Below are 21,955 nucleotides of genomic sequence, written 5' to 3' on the forward strand. Positions count from 1 at the left end.
GTATTTAATCATGCCTTATCAGATAGTAAGTGGCATAGATACTATGTTAAGTTTTCATTGTCTGATAATGAATGAAGTTTTTCTTTTATTTAGTTTTATAATGCTAAATAAAACAGCCCCTCCATCAAACCAGGAAGTAAGAATGAGTGGTTTTGTTTTTACTGACTTAACCTAGGGGTTTTGGTTAGATAATAGGATTTGAAATGTCTAAATTACCTGTTTCTATGAATCTAATATTTTTATGAAAAAAATTATATATTAAAACATAGGTATGTTTTTTTAAATTTTTACTGTGTAGAGTTTCTTCATTTAGCATTGTTTTTGTTGTTTCCTATTATCGTTGTTTAAGATCACTTTATAAATATAGTTTAAGCTGTTGCCAAAAAAGTGTAACTTTCCATTTTATGCAATTCTTGTAACATTTTATTCTGACATTAACATTGTTTGCCAACCTGTTATTCCTTAGCCTGTTCGTCCTCTGCAGTCCTCTTCACAGCCTGTTCAGTACTCTACAGCCCCTTACCCATCCCCGCTCCTGCCAGTCTCACCCACCCAGCAATACTCCGTGGTACTATATCTCTATTCACCTCCTGCATTGTTTCTGTGGGTGGATGTGTGATGGATGCTCATGAATGTGATTAATGTGATATGATCTTTTGTGACTATTTAAAGTCCTAGACACATATACTGAAAAAGTGTTTCTAACTTGTATTAGAAATAATTTACTGTCTACTGTAGAATATTTGTTATATTGACTTATTACAGTGATTATAATAAATCCCAATTTTTTCCTGCTTTTCCACAATGAAATGATTTTCAGGTTGACAATTCTAGTCCTAAGATGGTTTAGCTACTTTTCTCCTTGAGATCAGTGCGATCTGTGCAATCTTGGAGTGGCACCCTTCATCTGGGTTTAAGGCTTTCTGTTCTTTCCCCAGTACATAGGTCCCGTAGACTTATCCCAGTTATTAGGGTGAATTGGAGCTTATGATTACATAAGACATTCTTCTAAGTATATTCCCAAGAAGATCTCTAGATATTTAATCTGTGACTGTAATGAATGGTACCTTCTTCAATCCAAAGTATGCCCTAAGTTCTACCTCTCAGAGTTTACAAGCACCAGGGCCATGTGTTCTCTCTGTGACCTTCTATAGTTACTAAGTATATGAGACAACAATGTAAAAGTTGGAATGGAATTCCTGCCTAGGGCCTAACATGAAATGAGTATTCAATAAATGTTACTTCCCTTCCCTTAAAATGAGTCTCCCTAAACAGCCTAATAGACTTTTCCCAGTGGTGCTGTTATTTTTTTTAATATATGGCATCATATTTTGACACTACTTTTTAGGTTAAATTACAAGCTATGTCTTAAAATCACTTGACATTTTGTAGAAACGTTTTCTTATATTGAGAGTGTTTTTGCGTTGAGCTGGGGGCAACCTTATTTACCAGCATTGGCTGTGAATGATTTTCAAAAATAACTTCCAATCTGAAAAAATAAAATTTTGCCAACATTGAGAAGATCAAAAGTATCAATGAACATAACAAAAGCCTCAAAAATGTTTTGAAAAATGGCAGATTGTTGGAATAAGAAAATGACTTTTTTTCAAGACAACTCTGATGGTAGTGTATAGTTAAAATATTTGGCCAGATTACTGTGTAATTACAACTAATAGGTATATTTTAGTACATTTTTCCCTTTTGAAAGTATTCATTGAATTAGGCTAATAATGCTAGAGTGTGTCAGAGCAAGCATAAAACCAGGTATTTACAGTCATTAAATCAGGTACCCCTTTTCAGTTCCCTGTCTTTTCCATAGCTGTAATGTACTTTGCAAAAACCAGCAGACTAGAAATTGCAGATGTGCGACTTTGATCTGACAACTCAGTTGCCACAATTTTTTTTAAGTAACTTTTTCCAAAATTCTCCTCTTAACAAAATGTGGTATATATTGTTGCCAATCTCTGGCTCTTTGGGAGCAAGGGGATGCCATTTTAACCCCATTTTTGTCATTTCAATGATATTATCTAGACTAGTCAGAACTGGTCCTTAGGCTGTTGAGTGAGAGAAAACATTTGTCAGATGGCATGTACATTATAAACCTCTCTTGGCTGGACACGATTGCCTGCTCACCAAGTAGCAAAAGCAATAGGAAACTCATCTCGATTACATTTGTCAACATCTGACTTTAGGAAGAGACTGAAAAACCCTAGAGAAGAATAGAATTTATGGCCAAATTATTTTTGAGAGATTAGAAGACTGGGGTGGATTTTATGCATTTTTTTTTTTTCATTTGTGCTAGTATATTCAACAGGTGTGATAAGATAAACAGAAGTGCCTAGAACCAGAATCTTGCCTTTTAGGAAAAGGGGTAGAATAATTAGTACTGTGCCTTGTTAGTTACCCGGTCCTTGAAGTCCTTTGAGAAGATGTTAATTATATAATATAAGTATGTCCAGTTTTCACTTCACACATCCTTATGTGTCTTTAATCATCATTTAAATAAGTGTCTTTTCATTTTTTTGTGTGAAATGTTTTTATACCCTACTCTTCTGCATGCTTTGCAATCCATTAGATCTACTTTAAAAGTAATTTATTAATGACAGCATTATAATACTCCTACTTTCCTGCCTTAGAGTTCTAATTTTATTGAAGCTGTTCTATTAAATCAAATCTGTTATAGATACATGATACCCATACTAGTGCAGTTCATCTTCAAATACATGAAGTTTTTTTTTTTTTTTTAGAAGTTTGGTTTACGTGTGTATGGAAGGCTTACTGATTTCTGACTTTTCCCTTTTTTTTTTTTAGCAGGACAACCTTGGGTCTCAGTTTAGCCACATGAGTCTTGCCCGCCAGCCATCTGCAGATGGTTCTGACCCTCATGCCACCATGTTCCAGTCCACTGTTGTTCTTCAGTCCCCACAGCAGTCTGGTTATATCATGACGGCAGCCCCTCCACCACAACCGCCGCCACCACCTCCTCCCCCTCCTCTGCCACCTGGGCAGCCAGTCCCTTCTGCTGGCTATGCTGCCTCTGGCCATCCTGTCAGCCAGCCTGTGCTTCAGCAGCAGGGATATATTCAGCAGCCCTCACCACAGGTACGTCGCTTTCTCACCTTTTAACCTTAGAGAGCTTACTTTTTATTTCACATGGAGAGAATCTGTGAGAATGTGTATATAAACAAAGCTGGCCATCATCTTCCCTTCTCAACCACATAACTAGTAGATACTTCAGTTGGATAAAGTATGTCACTTCTGAGTTTCCTTTTGACTGATAGATTTGTTTTAATTAGCTTACAAGAAACACAATAAGGTAGGTACACCATAAAAATAAACTGATGTGTTCAGGTCGGTTTAGGGAGAATTAACATCATAATACTATCAAAGCTTTCAATGCAGGAACATGTTATCTGTCTACATTTACATGAATATTCCTTAATTTTTCCCAACAGTATTTTGTAGTTTTAATTATACAAGTACTGCATATATTTTATTAAATATATCTCTAAGTATGTAATGTTTTTTAATGATATTTTAAAGGAGATTATTTTAAGATTTCATTTTCTGTTCATCATGCTAGTATGTAGAAATAAAGTTGATTTTTGTGCATTTATCTTAAATCCTATGGACTTTCTAAATTTAATTATTCTAGTACTTTTTTACAGACTGCTTAGGATTTTCTATATTGAAGACCATTTCTACATATATTATCCTTTCCAATATATATGCCTTTTATTCCTCTTTCTTGCCTTATTGTATTGTCTATGAGCTCTGATGTTGAATATACACACAACATAACAGGGGGAAGTAAATTCCCTAGAATTCATTTATTAACTTAGGGCTAAGTTTTGAAAGTATATATTCTTCCTTGTTCCCAGTCTTAGGGGAAAGCATTCTGTCTTTCATCATTAATAACTGTGATATTATCTGTGGGGTTTTTGCCCTCTATGAGGTTGAGGAAATTCTCTTAGTTTGTTGAGAGTTTTTACCCTGAATTGAGTATTAAGTCTTATAAAATGTCTTTTTCTTTGTTGAAATGATCATGTGATTTTTTTTTCTCCACTTCACTCTCTTATTACAGTGAATTATTCTGACTGACTTCTGAATGTTAAGTTAACCTTTTATTTCAGGAACATACTCCCACTTGGTCATGATATAACATCTTTTTATATATCACTGGATTCATTCGACTTTTCTTATGGATTTTTGCATGAATGTTCATAATGGATATGGGTCTATGGTTTGCTTATAATGTCTTTTTCAGGTTGTAGTATCAGGGTGGCACTGATACTGGCCTCAAAATGAATTAGATATTATTGCCTCCTTAATTTCCTAAAGCACTTTGTGTAGGACTCTTCTCTTCTTAAATGTTTGCTAGAATTCACTGATGCATCCCATCTGGATCTGGAGTTATTTTGTGGAGAAGATTCTAAAATTACAAATTCAGTTTTTTAGTAGATACAGAGCTAATCCAATTTTCTATTTCTTTTTGGATCAGATTTCATAGTTTGTATAATTTAATTATATTGTCAAATTTATTGGCAAACAGTTGCTCATAATATCCACCTTATAATTTTAGTATCTTGAAGATCTTTAATGGTATCACCTATGTAATTCTTAATGTTGGTAATTTCATTCTTCTCTCTTCTTTGTGTCTTATTTACTTAAGAGATTTATCAGTTCCATCAATGTTTTTAGAAAACCAATTTAGAGTTTCAGGGCACCTGGGTGGCTCAGTCAGTTAAGCGTTCTCTTGATTTCAGTTCAGGTCATGATCTCTCTCCAGCTCAGGCATGCATATTCATATTCTCTCTCTCTCTCTCTCTCTCTCTCTCTCTCTCTCTCTCTCTCTTTCTTTCTCTTTCTTTCTCTCTCCCCCTCTCCCCCTCCTCCTCTCCCTCTCTCCCTCTCCCTCTCCCTCCCTCCCCACCTTCCTTAAATAATTAAAAAAATTAAAAAACCAATTTAGGGTTTCATTAATTTTATTATCCATTTTCTGTTTGAGCTACTTCTGCCTTTACCATTATTTTCTTCCTTCCACTTATTTTGGGTTTATTTGCTCTTTTGTTTCTGGCTTTTTAAGGTGGAAGCATAGATCACTGACTATTGATTGTTCTTCCTTTCTAAGTTTTATAATGTTATAAATTTCCCTCTAAAGCACCATTTTAGCTGCAATTCATAAAACTGGATATGTTGTGTTTTTGTTATTTCATTCAAAATCTCTCTCTCTTTTTTGTATGTGACTTTTTTGACCCATGATTTGTCTAGAAGTGTGTTATTTAATGTCCAAATATTTGGGGCTTTCTAAATAACTTACTGTTTTGATTTCTGTTTTAATTTCATGTGGTCAGAGAACCTACTCTAAGATTTGTTTTGGAATCTCTTGAGTCTTTTTTTATTTCCCAGTATGTAGTCTTTTGGGGGCAAGATCCATGTGCACTTGAAAGCATTTGTATTCTATCATTTTAGTGTTTATGATTTTTTTGGTTTGTTTTGAGGTAAAGTTCACATAATATAAAATTAACTATTTTAAAGTGAACACTTCACTGACATTTAGTGCATATACAGTGTTTTGCAACTATCACCTCTCTCTAGTTCCAAAACATTTTTATTTTCATCACCCCAAAAGAAAACTCTGTATTCATTAAGCAGTTATTACCCATTTGCCCTATCCCCCAGCCCTTGGAACCACCAATCTGCATTCTGTCTCTAAGGATTTACCTATTCTGGATACTTCATATTAATGGAATCATGCCATATTGTTACCTTTTGTGTCTGGCTTTTTTTTTTTTTATTTTTTTTTTTATTTTTTTTTTTCAACGTTTATTTATTTTTGGGACAGAGAGAGACAGAGCATAAACGGGGGAGGGGCAGAGAGAGAGGGAGACACAGAATCGGAAACAGGCTCCAGCCTCTGAGCCATCAGCCCAGAGCCTGACGTGGGGCTCGAACTCACGGACCGCGAGATCGTGACCTGGCTGAAGTCGGACGCTTAACCGACTGCGCCACCCAGGCGCCCCTGTGTCTGGCTTTTTTAACTTAACACAGTGTTTGAGGGTTAATCCATGTTGTAGCATATATCAGTACCTCATTCCTTCTTAGGTCTGGATAATATGCCATTGTTTGTATATACCACCGTTTGTTCATTTTTCAACCATTAATGGGTTTGGGATGTTTCTACCCTGTGCACATTGTGAATAGTGCTGTTATGAACATGGAGGTACATGTATTTGTTCAAGTATCTGTTCTCATTTATTTGGGTATATACCTAGGAATAAAATTGCTGAATTATATGGTAATTCTGTGTTTAATTTTTTGAGGAATCACCAGGCTTTCTATGGTGTCATTTTATATTCCTATCTGCAGTGTATTGAGGTTCCAGTTTTTCCACATTTTGGCAGTAACACTTATTATTTACCTTTTTAAAAATTATTATTATCCTAGCCATCCTTTGGGTGTGAAATAGGTATCTCATTGTGGTTTTGACTTGTATTTCCCTAATGATTGGTTAATCATTTGTTCATATGCTTGTTGGCCATTATCTGTCTCCTTTGGAGAAATGTCTGTTGTAAGTCCTTTGCCATTTTTTTCAGGAGATTGTCTTTTTGTTGAGTTGTGAGAGTTCCTTATATATTCTGTATACTAGACCCTTATCAGGTGTGTGATTTGCAAAGATGTTCACCATTCTATAGTTGTCCTTTGACTTTTTGATAACGTCCTTAATTAGTCATCAAAACTTTAATTTTAATGAAATCCACTTGATCCTTTTTTTTTTTTTTTTTTTTTTTTTCCATTTTACTGCTGATACTTTTAGTATCATATCTAAGAATCCATTGCCAAATCCAAGGTCATGAAGATTTTATCCCTGTTTTCTTTTAAGAGTTTCATGGTCTTGGGCACCTGAGTGGCTCAGTGGGTTTAGTGTCCGAGTTCAGCTCAGGCCATGATCTCACACTTTGTGAGTTTGAGTCCTGTGTCAGGCTTTCTGCTGTCGCTGTCAGAGCCTGCCTTGGATCCTCTGTCCCCATCTCTGCCTCTCCCCTGCTCACACACACACTCTTTCTCTCTCTCTGTCTCTCAAAAATAAACATTAAAAAAAAAAAAAAGTTTTATGGTCTTTAGCTCCAATAGGTAGATCTTTTATCCATTAGAGTTAATTTTTGCATATGATAATGAGGTGTAAGAGTCCCAACGTCATTCTTTTGTGTGTATTTATTTGTTCTGGTATCATTTATTGAAGACCCTATTCTTTTCCCATTGAATGGTGTTGGTACTCTGGTTTATTGTTATCAAATAAACTCTTACTTTTGCTATTCTGTGTTTCTACCTTTATGCCAGTACTGCACTATTTTATTACTATACCTTTGTGGTAAGTTTTAAAATCAGGAAATGTGAGTCCTCCATCTTTCTTTCTTTCTTTCTTTCTTTCTTTCTTTCTTTCTTTCTTTCTTTCTTTCTTTCAAAGAGACAGAAAGAGCAAGCGGGAGAGAGGCAGAGAGGGAGAGAAAGAACCCCAAGCAGGCTTCCTGCTGTCAACGCGAAGCCGGATGCAGGGCCTGAATTCACAAACCGCTAGATCATGACCTGAGCCAAAACCGAGAGTTGGACATTTAACCAACTGAGCCACCCAGGCACCCCAACTTTGTCCTTTTTTAAGATTGCTTTGGCTACTGAGCTATGTGGCTTATGGTTCCATATAAATATGATGTTTGGCTTTTTCACTTCTGCAAAAGACACCATTGGAATTTTGATAGAGATTGCATTGAATCTGTGGATTGCTTTGGATATTGTTGTAGCTTAATACTAAATCTTCCGATCTTAATGAACATGGGGTAACTTTCCATTAATTTAGCTTGTCTTAATCTCTTTCATTTTTTACTTTTTTTTTTTTTTTGCATTTATTATTCTCTAAGTATCAGTTGAGTCAGTGTTGTTGGTTAGATTCTTTTAGATCTTTTGTCCAGTTCTGTCAATAAGTGATAGTGGTTGGGGTACCTGGGCGGCTCAGTCAGTTAAGTATCTGACTTTGGCGCCCTGCATGGGGCTCTGTGCTGACAGCTCAGAGCCTGGAGCCTGCTTTAGATTCTGTGTGTCTCTCTTTCTCTGCCCTCCCCCACTCACACTCTGTCTGTGTCTCTGTCTCTCAAAAACAAATGAACATTAAAAAAAAAAATTTTTTTAATTAAGTGATAGTGGATTGGTCTATGTCTCCCTTAAATTCTGCCAGTTTTGTATAGTTTTGGAACCTATAGTAAGCAATGAAATGTTTTTCTCTCTTAAAACCTATTTTATCTGACAAATCTAGTGACTTCAGCATTCTTTTGTTGAGCATTTAAATGGTATCTTTTTTTATCTTATTTGCACACTCGATATTTTTTTTTAATTTTTTTAATGTTTATTTATTTTTGAGAGGCAGAGAGACTGAGCACAAGCAGGGGAGGAACAGAGAGAGATGGAGACACAGAATCCAAAGCAGGCTCCAGGCTCTGAGCTGTCAGCCCAGAGCCCAATCTGGGGCTCGAATTCATGAACTGTGAGATCATGACCTGAGCCAAAATGGGACGCTCAACTGACTGAGCCACCTAGGCACCCTTGAATGATCAGTATTTAAAGTCTATCTTTTGCATATAGTGTATAGTTCATCTTTTCTGTCCTATCCAGTCTCATTGGAGTGTCTGGTCCTTTTATCTTTAGTATGTCTATTGACATGGCTAAATGCAGGGATACCACAATGCTATTTGTTTTCCATTTGTTTTATCTCTGTTTTATTCCTATATCCTTCCTTTCCTGCCTTTCGTATTATTTGAATTCTTTTAGTATTACATTTGATTTTTCCTTTGTCCTTTTTTTTCTTTTGCCTTAAACAATGTCTTTTTTTTTAAGTTTATATACTTATTTTGAGAGAGAGAGAGAGCACGCGCGTATGCATGCACGTTCACTCATACAAGCAGGGTAGGGGCAGAAAGAGAGGGAGAATCCCAAGCAGGATCCACTCTCTTAGTACAGAGCCTGACACGGGCTCACACTCACAAAACCATGAGATCGTGACCTGAGCTGAAATCAAGAGTCAGGTGCTTAACCAACTGAGTCACCCAGGCACCCCAATGACATCCTTTTTAATTAAGGGGGAGAAAAGAATATAGTGTTATTTATATACATACATATACTGAAAAGTATAATAATGGATTAAGATCTGAAATCAGGAAAACCTATTGTTTGCTGATAACCTCCAGGAACAGTTAAGGGACCACATGTGTATTGTATCTAATGTTTCAGAATCAGAAGAATGTTACAGTAAATTTAGGAGATTCTTGGCTTATAACTGATATAGAAATTATGTACTCCAGCTGGTTTCCAGATGAAATGGGCATTCTTTAAGATGTCTACAGGTGTCTCTTTGAGAAGTAATCCAATTGGAAGAGCAGAATCTGAAAGAGCTTATGAAGCTCCTAAAGTTAATTTACCACATATTTCTATATCACTGAATTAATTGTTTATTCCTTATTCCAAACTAGGTCAGATCAAGGGAAATGCACAACTAGTATAAAAAGCTCCAGAAGGAGGTGCACCTAGTTGGCTCAGTTGGTTAAGTGTCCACCTTTGGCTCAGGTCGTGATCTTATGGTTCATGGGTTCGAGCCGCCCATCAGGCTCTGTGCTGACAGCTCAGAGCCTGGAGCCTGCTTTGGATTCTGTGTCTCCCTCTCTCTCTCTGCCCCTTCCCTGTCTGCATGCACATGCTCTCTCTCTTTCTCTCTCTCCCAAAAATAAATAAAGATTAAAAAAAAATTTTTAAATAGCACCAGAAGTAAATATAATCAAGCTAGTCTTACTGTTTTTACCCCCAGCTTTATTAAGGTATAATTGACAAATAGGATTTGTATTGGCATTTTAATTTACATTAGAAATATGATAAAAATTAAAAAATGGAACCAGCGCAACTGTGTATTAGTGTGGGAATAAACTGACTAATTTATACAATGATTGCAGTTCATATATCAAATTGGATGAGCTAGCAGTATATATGTTTCAACCAAGAGAAGTCTCAAAAAAGAATGTTAATTGCAAAATAATTTGCATGGAGTTGTATATAGTACAGTACTATAATGTAAATTTTTTAGATCCTCAACAATTTTCTGTATGGATAACAGATATACATATATAGTAGAGATTCCAAAACATTTATAACAAAGATACACACCAACTATGGGATAATGGTTTTTCTGTTGAATATAGGACAAAAGAATGCTAGAGTAAGCCTTTAGCTATTTTAATAGTGTTTGGTTTTATAAAAGAGAGAGAGAAATCGGAAACAAATATGACCAAAAAATTTAAACCTACTAAATGTAATTGCCAGGTATATTGGTAGGTGTCTTTTGTTATGTATCCTGTATGCTTGAAATTTTTAAAAATTTTTTCACATAAATGTAAAGCTAAGAAAATGTATTTTTGGGTAGTAATAGAATTATTACTCATTACATTCTGTTGTTCCTCAGAGAAAACATTTCTTTGCAAGTGAAACTGATTTTTCTTCCTCAACACTTATCCTAGATGCCAGCCTGTTATTGTGCTCCAGGCCACTATCACTCTGGTCAACCTCAGTATCGCCCAGTCCCTTCTGTCCATTACAATTCACATCTAAACCAACCACTGCCACAGCCTGCACAGCAGACAGGTGAGTAATATTTCTGAGGCCATGATTTCTTAGCTATGGATGTTGCTTTTTTCATTCTGCTTTATTTCAGTGTTACTATTATGATGTTAACCACACTCCATCTATCAAGGGTCTCAGACATGGGCATATGAATATGCAAACCAGTGAGATTAAGAGTGGGTCACGTCAGGTTTATATGCTGTACATGTCAGGTTTATATGCTGACGTGTACAGAACCACAAACCATAATGTGAAGACTGTACCATGCCAAGCAAAGTGGTGAGCTGCTTCCTGTTACTCACTGCCATTGTAGTGAAGCCTCCTTTGCAGCCTGATAATCCACCTCTGTTAACAACAAAAGACAGACAGGGCAAGCTAAGATACCTCCTGAACAGCTAACTAGAAGCAAGAATCAAAGTGACTTAACTGTGAGAATCTAGCCTGGTGAAAATATTTTGATGTCTTGGACTCACTGTGCCTTTAAAAGGAATGATGTTCTAAAACATCTTTTTTGTGTTTTGTTTTTCAGTATGCCGGTTGTATAGTGAAAGGTATTTTTAAACCAAATGCAATCTAATACTAAGAATATCAAATATATTAAAACTGAAAAGATCCTTTTCCTTTTGCCCCTCTCAAATTTTCTTTAAGCTTTCTGTGAAAACAACTGTGACTTCAGTATAAAAAACTATCTTTACTGAATTCATTTCTTACTGAATTCATTTCTTTCTGTGCTTCCCACCTAGATTTGTGATTCTGCCCCAGATGTGTAATAAGGTAGTTTTTAGCCTTTTATCACTCTAGTGTAGAAGTGGTATGTTTCTTGGCATCTTTGAGACTGTATTAGCTGGTTGTCACTGTTGGAGGCTCTCAGGCTACATCAGCGTGACTCACTGAGGCCACATAACCCTCCGCTTAGGCAGTTTCTTGCTCTTGATATTATGTGCCACTCTTAAGGGGAGCCGCAGTTTTAGGAGAAGGACGCCTACACAGGGTAATCTGATGAGAAGTGTCTGTGCTTCTCCTTATTCATGCACTCTTCAGTGATCATTGTGACTCACCAACTTCCTTAACCAGATAGGATTGTTACTTATCATTCCTGTGGGGGAGCTGCCAGGTTTTTAATCGTTTGCTCCTAGGAGTTGTCTTAGACTTAGTGTTAGGTCTTTCCTTTTTTGTTTTACTAGCCCTGTATTGTATGTGTGACAAATGTTCTTCCGAAGGATGTTGAATGCAAGCATTGGTCATTTTAGCCAACTTCTGTCTTAATTATGACTCCGTTTAATTCAAGTTTTCCTGAAGTTTATAGTACAATCCACTTCAAATAATATAAACTAATACATGCCCTAATTTTGAAAGTCATCAAAAGTTATTCTTTATAGATGGGAGCACTCATCGTGACACCATTCATTCGTTAGTTTTAAATACATTGTTGTTCTAATGGAAATTATTTTGTGAGTTTTCCTGGGCTACAGTGACTAACTTTTTATATTGTTTCTCTTTTGATTCTTTTCTTCCAAAATTATAATACAGATTACAGCTAATGTCATAACAAAAAAGAAATTTACCTTCAGTCTCCGCATTCCAATATCTTGTGTGTGACTAATTCGTTTCATACAGCCTATTAATGAGGCATGCAAAGATTCTTTACTCCATGTTTATATGAATTTACAAGTTTCGTTCTTTTCCATGGCTAAATTTTTATTCCTCTCCATTGTCAAACTGCCTACAGAATTGAAACTTTTAATCACAGGTTGGACCAATGTGCTTTTACAAATGCATCTCAGGAAAAATATTCCCACTAAATGGAGAACAGCTGAATATGCCACTCCTCGCAATTGAGGGCCAAAATATCTATGTGACAGACAGTACGTGTTTTATAATCAGTGATATTTTCATTGTGGATTTTTCCTAATGCTAGTTAAGGTGAGAAGGAGGGAAACAGAGTACATCTGTATAGTACAGGCACAGAAAAACAGTTTTTGTGAACAGTTTTTAAATGCTGTGTTTGACTCTTAAAGTTACCATAATGTAACATGTTATAGAATCTGTTCTTCCAATTATTTTATGTACTGTCATCTCAGTTTATACCTTAAGTTAGTTGAATATCATTCAGTTTGAAGAAAAAAAGAGAAATCCTCAAATCATCCTTATCTGAAAGGGAAGGAAATTTGTTATGCTAATCAGTACAAGAACAAATCCCTCTTTAAAGAAAAGTTCAGTAGTGCCAGTGGCAAGTATTGTATTGGTAATTATAACCTTTTTGTGGAATTAGTAGGATTTGAACTACTAAAAAACTCAAAATCGAAAGATTTTTTTTGTGGTTAATTAATGGTTATTTTTTGTTAAAGCTTACAGAAAAGTGTGCATGTATGTTTGTGTGTGTCCCAATAGAAAAGTAAAATGCATTGGGAAATGAACAAGGCAATTTTTTCTGTGTTTTTTTAACAAATTTACAGCAATTTATGTCTCAGTAATTAACATTTTTTTATATACACATTATACTTTCTGGATTTCATTCTTTTATTCTTTTCCTTATATTTCCCTATGTACATTCCACCATCCCAATCTGATTAAAATTAGAAATAATTTATTACATCTCTTACCTTTTTGTTTCTTGCCAAACAACATTTAGTCAAGCAGCATATTATTTTCTTGTATTACATAAAAGGGTAAAACTATTCAACCAAATAATGAAAACATTAATAAATTAGTAACAGTTTTTCTTCACTGGAGCACAATAAATAAGTAATTTTTAAATTAAATATTCATAAACCAGGGGATATGGCAAGAAAAAATGTAAAACTTTCTGCTCTTTTCCCTTTTGGGGGCAGGAAGGTGGTTGGGGAGATATCTCAAGGATAAAATGCTTTGGTCTTCCATCCATGGGAGTGCCAGAGGTCCACAATAGTTGTTAATCTCCTTAACAACAAACCTCCCATCTATTATGAGACTTGAATTGAAAATAGTACTATCATTATTGTTGGGGAATGAATAAATATATATTTTGTGTTATGAATCTGAAACTGTCACGGTCATTCAAAACAAGGTTAAGTCAACCCCAATCAGCAGAAGCAGAAGAAATTCTGGCTACATAAGGCATTTCAGACAGTGCATTGTATAGTATGAAAGAAAACAAAATAGGAATAAAATCCTGTTAGCCTCATTCATTTTTAACTGGTATTAGGTCTATCACTTAAAGCTTCTGGGTTTCATTTTACTTACTGGCAAAGTAAGGGAGTTTTGCTGTATTGTCTGTTGAAGCCTCTGTGAACTCTAAAATTCCATGATACTGTGTTTCTAGCTTATGTGAGTCATTTCTAGTTGAGGAAGGTGAAATATTGGAGGATTGGTTTGTAGTAGCTTAGTGACTTACTGTCAAAAACTGGAGTCACATAAGCAACTATTTCAAAAGAAATGGTTACTTGCCAGTTGTAATAATAAAGATTCATTATCTTAACTCTTTATCTAAAGTTTACAGTTCGAGTACTATAAAGTATACTGCATATAAGGAACTTGATATAAAGAAACTGTTCCTGCACATAGTAGTTATAGCAAAGATTTTGGGTTTATGGATCCCTGGCTGTTTTCTGTGTAGCTGCTTTCATTCTTATGACTCATTTGAAAAGTTTGCAGCTTTACCATATATGTTTAATATTTTGCAATAATTGGCCTTGTTCCTGAGCTGTTGGATTCGGGGCCGTAGCACTGTCTGAGAGGTTTACATTTCTCACAGTGAACCGGTCTCTTTTTCAGCTGCTTCCTGGCTTCTTTTTACTCAGGTTTCCACTGCTCTTTTCTTTTTTCTTTTTTTAATGCTGTATTAAGGTATTAATATTTGCTTATATTTTCCATTATGCCTTTTAATCATGCATCATACTTAGAAATAGGGATTTAAATTTAAATGACAACCTTGACTTAATGTAATTTACTTTTTAAAAATTTGTGAAAGCTATTGCTTTAATTTCTTTTCCAAAGCAGATTTGAATGGCAGATTCAGTTTGCTTTATAGCTTTTCTTAAAAGGCTAATGTCTTGAGCATGCCAAACTCTTTAGCAATAGTCGAGTACATCTCTTTCTCTACTGCTACATAACTTTTAAGGAATATTAGTGTGCATTAATGCATGCCATCTAATGGACCTAAGACACCTAAAAGCATCTAAAACTACATGTGGGTGCTGACCAGGGATATAATTCAATTTTTTTCCAAACTGTGATATCGCATGCATGTGGAAAACAGAATAACTCTGTAAAATGAAATGTCATTTTAGTTTTGTAGCCAGTTGATAAATTCAAAGAATATCAATGCATTATATTGTCAGTGTTAGCTTTTCAAGTAACGCAGAACCATGTGGTTTCAATTAAGCTTCATTACCAGTAGACTATGGTAGGGTCCTGATGAACCACACCGTAGAAGGAACATTTTAGGATAAACAGTCTGTAACATGCAGAGAATATTGGCAGCATTGCAGAGTACAGATTTAAAAGTAACTTGGTGTAAAAAGCAGGCAAGGAAGAAATGGACATATTGGATAAGCACAGGAGGGCTGATATTAACAAGGGATTTCTCTGTGTAAAATAGGGACTTTGGTACAAAGTTAGTTTCTTTTTTGGCATCTTTTGACTCACATAATAGGAATTTTATATATTGTTGCTTTTTGATGGCCCTGGTTATCCTTGTTTTTTCATTGATTCTATGAGCATTTCTTAGTATTGTGTGACCAACACAGATTCAGACAATTGTATAATACCTACAAATCCACCTATTTCCCTTTTCCCTTCTCCATTAACCTGCCGCCACTGAAATCTGGAGCCAAAAGTATCTGGTAAGTACCCATAGATTTCCTTGAGTTGTACAGACTCTTTCATAGGATCGTCATTTAAATAGCCATGAGCTATAACCTATGGGGCTGTTTTTATTAGATTCTTTTTTGTGTGTTCGTATTTGTGTTTATTTAATCACAGAAATAGTGGAGCAGAAGGTGGTAGAGGAAAAAGAATAGTGAAGGTGTGCTGGCAATTGTGTCTTCTTCTAAATTCACCTAAGAGGCTTTCAGTTGAAGACCCACCAACCAAGCGTAAGACAGACCAAGATCACAAACTTGAGGTTTTGATGATTTGGAAACAGTTCATCTAAATTATATTGTGGATATCTAGTTACAGATTAGAGTTGGCAAAATGGCTTATCAAAAAAAAAAAAAAAAACCTAAATCTACTCTCTCAGTGCTTCTGCCGTATGGGGTTATTAGTCTTGAAAAACTTAAGTGAAATGACCTTAGATTTAGGGCTATTGTGAATAACCAGTTCTTCGGTTCTTTTTATTATCTTTCCCATTATGTCTGATTCATATTACTAAGAATGCTTTCCTTTAATGCAAATACTGTTCACGTCACCTGCACAAAATAAAACTAGCCTGTTAAAGCCTGTGCAATACTTTTCTGCTGAGCACTGTGTTTCCTTCTTGCTCTCTTCTCTGTTGAAGTGAAAGAGAGTTAAAAATAGAATATTCTTTGGAGCCCTCCAGGGAAGTGCCTAAGCCATCAATTTATATTGTCCTAGTTCTCTTTGCTTGCAAAATTGATTGTGCTTTCCTCTGAAAGTGCTAGAAGAAATGGGATAATATTGCAGCAGTGCAGTCCTTTAACAAAGGAGAATGACAGTGTTAAATAACACCTATGTTGAGATCTGGTTGTTTATTCTGTTGTTGGTTATCACTTATATTGGCATTGCTTGCTTTACAAAATACATGCTTTCCCACAATATTGACACAAATTTCTATAGATGATATATAGATCCTGTTTTCCTCTGACTTCCACGTTAAACATAGAAAAATCACAGGAAAAATTTTTTTTTAATTTTTGATACATTGAAACACTTCATTAAAGAATAATTTAGGTGTAGCCAAGTTGGTGATATATTGAGTGTTAGAATACTAGAAACACTCTTCTCTTAGACTTTTTTTTTTCTTCCAAGGTTTTAAGTTACAGCTAATTAATATACAGTGCAATATTAGTTTCAGGTGTAGATTTTAGTGATTCACCACTTACATCCAACACTCAGTGCTCATCACAACCAGTGCCCTCCTTAATACCCATCACCTATTTTTTTTTTTAAGTTTATTTATTTATCTCTACATCTAATGTGGGACTTGAACTCATGATGCCAAGATCAAGAATCTCGTGTTCTTCCTACTGAGCCAGCTGTGTGCCCCTACCCATCATCTGTTTAACCCATCTCCCCTACCACCTCCCCTCCAGTAACCTAATGGTACTTTTCATTCTCAAAGAAGCTACTTCCTCTTTCCCAGTCTTCAATTTTCTCCCTCTTTTCAAGATCATTGCATTTTTTTCCTCATACTTGACAGTCTTCAAACTATATACTATTGAAACTATCAGAACTATGTCCTTTCCCTTCCTTTTGTCTGAATAATTAGATGATGAACCTAAACCACAGTGCCACTTCTCTACTAAGTGCCACCCTGTAACTGTTGATGCTCAGCAGCCTGAGATTCCTTTGTTTAAACACAAGTTCAGAGGAATTTGTGAGCAACTTGAACAGTTCTTTTAGATGTAAATTTTATTTACCAAGTGTGCATAAAGTGAGGCATACCTGTGATTAGATGATTCTTTATGTTATATTGCTAATAAAATAGTAATGATTTTGTCTTGCATAGACAATGGTAACATTCTTTAATTTGATTAGTAGAATGATGTGGATTTTTGTTTATTTGTTTTCTGTGCTTTCCAACTGACTATGTCTAGTTTTCCTTGTGGTTGTAGTAACTTCATCCATCATAGATTCCATGGTCTTTGGCCATCCATAAAGTCAAGTCATCTTTTTGCAACTTCTGATTTCCTCGTCTTTAGAGAGTATACTCAAGGATTTTATACAACCAGCTGCCAGGTTGTGGTTTGTGGTTTGTCATTACTGGAATGAATGGTCAAACATCTCACTGTGACTTCTAGAAAAACCTTCAGGGGCCTGTCCAGATTACCAGTACAATTCCCCTCCTTTTAACATGAAATGTTAAATGATGCCCTCCCCCCCCCCCCCTTTTTTTTAAGTGATGCTAGACTTCAATTCCTCAGGTCCTGGCAACTTCCTATCCAGTGTGGTTCACACCTGCTAGCTTTTCCTACCTCAAATATAAAAATGAATGTAAAGCTACTGAGTGTATAGAAGAGAATCATTGCTTCACAATAACTTAAGACTTCACCCATGATACAGCACATGCCTCTTTGTACACAGGTGTCCGAAGTTAGAGCTCCCTTTGCCCCACTGGGTGTAAAGTCTGACTTCTTGGCAAAGCAACTCAACTTTGCAGAGAAGAGCCAGATTATGAAATTTCTACTAAAAAAATCTTAAGTGGCTTCATCTGGGATATGGGAACAGAGTAGTACATTTTGAGCAAAGTCAGCCTTTGAAGCAAAATAGCAAAGCTAAACCCCAACAAGGAATATTGAAGACTGGCCTGAAAAATACTCAGGTTGAGAGACACAAACCAAGGGACATGAGCCTGAAATATTTGAGCCTCCTTTTCCTCTTCTCAGCTGTTTCTTATATGTGTGGGATCTAATTATAATAAGGCAAGGAAGTGTTATCTTGAAATATAAGAGGTCACAAACCACACCCCTTGAAAGTAATGGGCAAAACAAGTGAAGGAGACCCCCTCCCAGGGGAGAGGCCATTATGGGCTAATTGTATAAACTCTTTAAGATACGGTCTTTTTTAACCCCAAGTTCCTATAACTGCCATCTGGACTAACTGTTCAACAACTTTTCACTCTGATTCCTGTTTTGGATAACCACATTTATACTTAAAAATAATCTTCAATTCAAATGAAAAAGTCCTAGTTAATTGACTATTTGCAATCATTCTTTTTTTTCCTATAATTAAATTTATCTTGAGACTTAAGTATCTTAACCTATAGTAAAAGTCTTCATTAACCAAAATTCTCAGAAAATGGAAGGAGCCTAGGTGTTCAGTGTTCTGCTTATTGTAATACTCTTTCTATCTCAGCGTTTGTCCCTGAGAAAAGGAAAGTTTAGAATCAGAATAGTATGTGCAAACCCCGTTTGGCAAGGTGTGAACCTCTCTGTGCTTTTGTTTCTTCATCTAAAAAAATAAGGGTAATAATTATACCTATTCATGAGATTGTGAGCACTAAATGAGTTAGCAAGTATAAAGTATTTAGAACAGTGCCCAAAACCTAATAAATGTCATGTCAGTGTTAGCTACTGATGTTACTTTGTGGTGTCATCCAAAAAAATGACAATTATGCAGTATTCTAAATGAGGAGGCATAGGAATTTTGGGCTAAATTTGTGTTTGGTCTGAATTTCAGAATGGCCATGGGAAACTAACATAGTTTGTTCTGACATATTGAGGTCTTTTTGTTTTGTTGACTTAACACATGCCTTTTCCTTAAAGTATGATAGAGAGTTCAGATCAGTTGATTTCTTTTCTAATCCTCTGATTGTTAACTTGAGGTCTAAGTGTCTTGTAAGAACATTTACTTAGATACTTCCTTCCCATAGTTTTTTAGAAATTTCTGTTGACCTTATCCATAGCTATGGAAAAGCTTTTGAAACAGTATGTGCCATTTCTATATCTAATGTAAGTGGATATGTGTATTTATATCTGTGCACAGAAATAAGGCTACCTTTACATACAAGTAAATGGTAATTATCTATGAGTAATTGTTTTATGAAAATGATGTTTTTCCATAGTGGCTTTTTCCTTTTTCGTATTTTCCAAATATTCTACCATGAAAACCTATTGCATAATCAAATAAGGCTTTTTTTAGATATGTTTTAAGTGTGCAGATTTATTCAGAAATATTCAAATGAAACCTTCATTTCAAGCTTTACATATTAAATATAAACTAAAACATTTCTGTGTTCTTCCTTATCAAGTAAGCACCTTGAGGTTAATGACATGAAATCTGCATTTCAGCTGCAGTACAGTTTCTAAGGAGAGGATTAATGAGTGACCCATGAATTCGTGAATCCGCTGAGGTGATTTGTAATCACAGAGTCCAATTTCATTTTAATGAAATGGCAGTTAAATACGTTTAACCTTATTTTAAACGCATTACCTTAAAATTTAAGTTCAGCTTTTGCTTTCAGAGCCATTTGATAGATGTGGACAGTGAAAAACGCTATTCTCAGTCAGCCTGTCAGCACACACAGTAAGCCTCTGGTTTCATGTAGAAGCATATATTTTGATTCTATTATGTTAAGAATATGTTTTCCTCTGTTGTCTATTCAGTAAGTATAAATATTGAGTGCCCATTTACTGGCTTAGCTGTGTGATAGCTGATATGGGTTTTCTTTGTTTTTAAATTTTTTTTTTTTCAACGTTTATTTATTTTTTTGGGGACAGAGAGAGACAGAGCATGAATGGGGGAGGGGCAGAGAGAGAGGGAGACACAGAATCGGAAACAGGCTCCAGGCTCTGAGCCATCAGCCCAGAGCCCGACGCGGGGCTCGAACTCACGGACCGCGAGATCGTGACCTGGCTGAAGTCGGACGCTTAACCGACTGCGCCACCCAGGCGCCCCTCTTTGTTTTTAATACGGAAGAGTGTTAAAGTTTCTAACCTTATAAAAAAGTACACCATTTTATTGTTTTTTAAGGCATGCACAAACAATGAGAGAACAATTAAAAAGAACAATTTTAGATACCACCTGTGGATTTTTTTTTTTAAGTATAATTAGCATTCAATGTTACTGGTGTTGGGTATGTAATATAATTCAACAATTCTGTTCATCAAAATACCTATACTCCTAATCCCCTACACTTATTTCATCCATCCCAGCAGCCACCTCCCTCTCATAACCATGTATTTATTCTATTTAAGTCTGTTTTTTTGTATTAATCTTTTTTCCTGTGTGTTCCTTTGTTTTGTTTCCTAAGTTCCATTAGGAAAATCATAATAGTATCTGTCTTTCTCTCACTGACTTATTTCACTTAGCATTATACCCTCTAGGTATATCCATGTTATAGCAAATAGCAAGATTTCATTATTTTTGTATGGCTGAGTAATATTCCATTGTGTATATATATGATCCCACATTTTCTTTATCCATTTATCAGTCATTGGACACTTGAATTGTGTCCATATCTTGGCTATTGTAAATAATTCAGCTGTAAACCTAGGGGTGCATATATCTTTTTGAATTAGTGTTTTCCTTTTCTTTGGGTAAGTAGTATAATTGCTGGATCATACGATAGTTCTGTTTTTAATTTTTTGAAGAACCTCCATACCGTTTTCCACAGTGGCTGCACCAGTTAGCATTCCTCCCAACAGTGCACAAGGGTTCCTTTCTCTCTACATTCTCATCAACGCTTATTATTTCCTGTGTTTTTGATTTTAGCCATTCTGACAGGTGTAAGGTGATATCTCATTGTGGTTTTGATTTGCATTTCCCCGATGATAAGTGATGATGAGCATCTTTTCATGTGTCTGTTGGCCGTCTGGATATCTTCTTTGGAGAAATGTCTGTTCACATCCTCTGCCATTTTTTAATTGGATTATTTGAGGGGGTTTGTTGTTGACTTGTATAAGTTCTTTATATATTTTGGGTATTAACTCCTTATCAGATATATCATTTGCAAAATATCTTCTCCCACTCAGTAAGTTGCCTTGTTTCATTGATGGTTTCCTTTACTCTGCAGATTTTTATTTTGGTGTAGTCCCGGTAGTTTAATTTTGCTATTGTTTGTCTTGCCCAAAGAGACATATCTAAAAAAATGTTTCTTTTTTTTTTTTTCAATTATTTTATTTTATTTTATTTTAGAGAGGGAGTGCAAGCACGAACAGGAGAGTGGCAGAAGGGGAGAGAGAAACCCAATCGAGCTCCATACTCAGCATAGAACCTGACATAGGGCTCAATCCCACAACCATGAGACCATGACCTGACCAGAATCAAGAATCAGACACTAAATCCACTTAACCACCCAGACACCCCTAAAAAAATGTTTCTAAGATCTGTATCAGAGAAATTACTGCTTGTGGGAGTGATTGGCTGGCTCAGTAGAGCATGTGACTCTTGATCTTGGGATTATGAATTTGAGCCCCACGTTGAGGGTAATTTACTTTTTTAAAATAAATTTATTTTTTAAATAAATAATTTAAAAAATTATTTAATTTTTTTAATTTAATATTTAAAATTAATAGTTAAATATTAAATTTAAAAATATTTAATATTTAAAATTTTAATATTTAAAAATAATTTAAAATAAATTTATTTAAAAAAATAAATTACTGCATACATATTTATTTTCCTAGGATTCTTATTT

At 35.3% G+C, this 21,955-nt stretch overlaps 1 protein-coding gene across 33 annotated transcripts in view; it reads left to right on the forward strand.

Moving 5' to 3' along the window:
• R3HDM1 (R3H domain containing 1) overlaps window positions 1–21,955 on the forward strand; it is a 206,436-nt gene that overhangs the window by 120,973 nt on the left and 63,508 nt on the right. For 19 of the 33 annotated variants that reach the window (XM_045479635.1, XM_045479648.1, XM_045479653.1 and 16 more), the window contains 3 exons: window positions 467–568; window positions 2,812–3,102; window positions 10,554–10,677. In XM_045479635.1, coding sequence (XP_045335591.1) covers window positions 467–568; window positions 2,812–3,102; window positions 10,554–10,677 — 517 coding nt within the window. The remainder of the gene's footprint in view (window positions 1–466; window positions 569–2,811; window positions 3,103–10,553; window positions 10,678–21,955) is intronic. The other 14 variants (XM_045479651.1, XM_045479655.1, XM_045479643.1 and 11 more) reach the window with 3 other exon arrangements.

The sequence above is a fragment of the Leopardus geoffroyi genome, chromosome C1 (assembly GCF_018350155.1).
Source record: "Leopardus geoffroyi isolate Oge1 chromosome C1, O.geoffroyi_Oge1_pat1.0, whole genome shotgun sequence".
NCBI lineage: Eukaryota > Metazoa > Chordata > Mammalia > Carnivora > Felidae > Leopardus > Leopardus geoffroyi.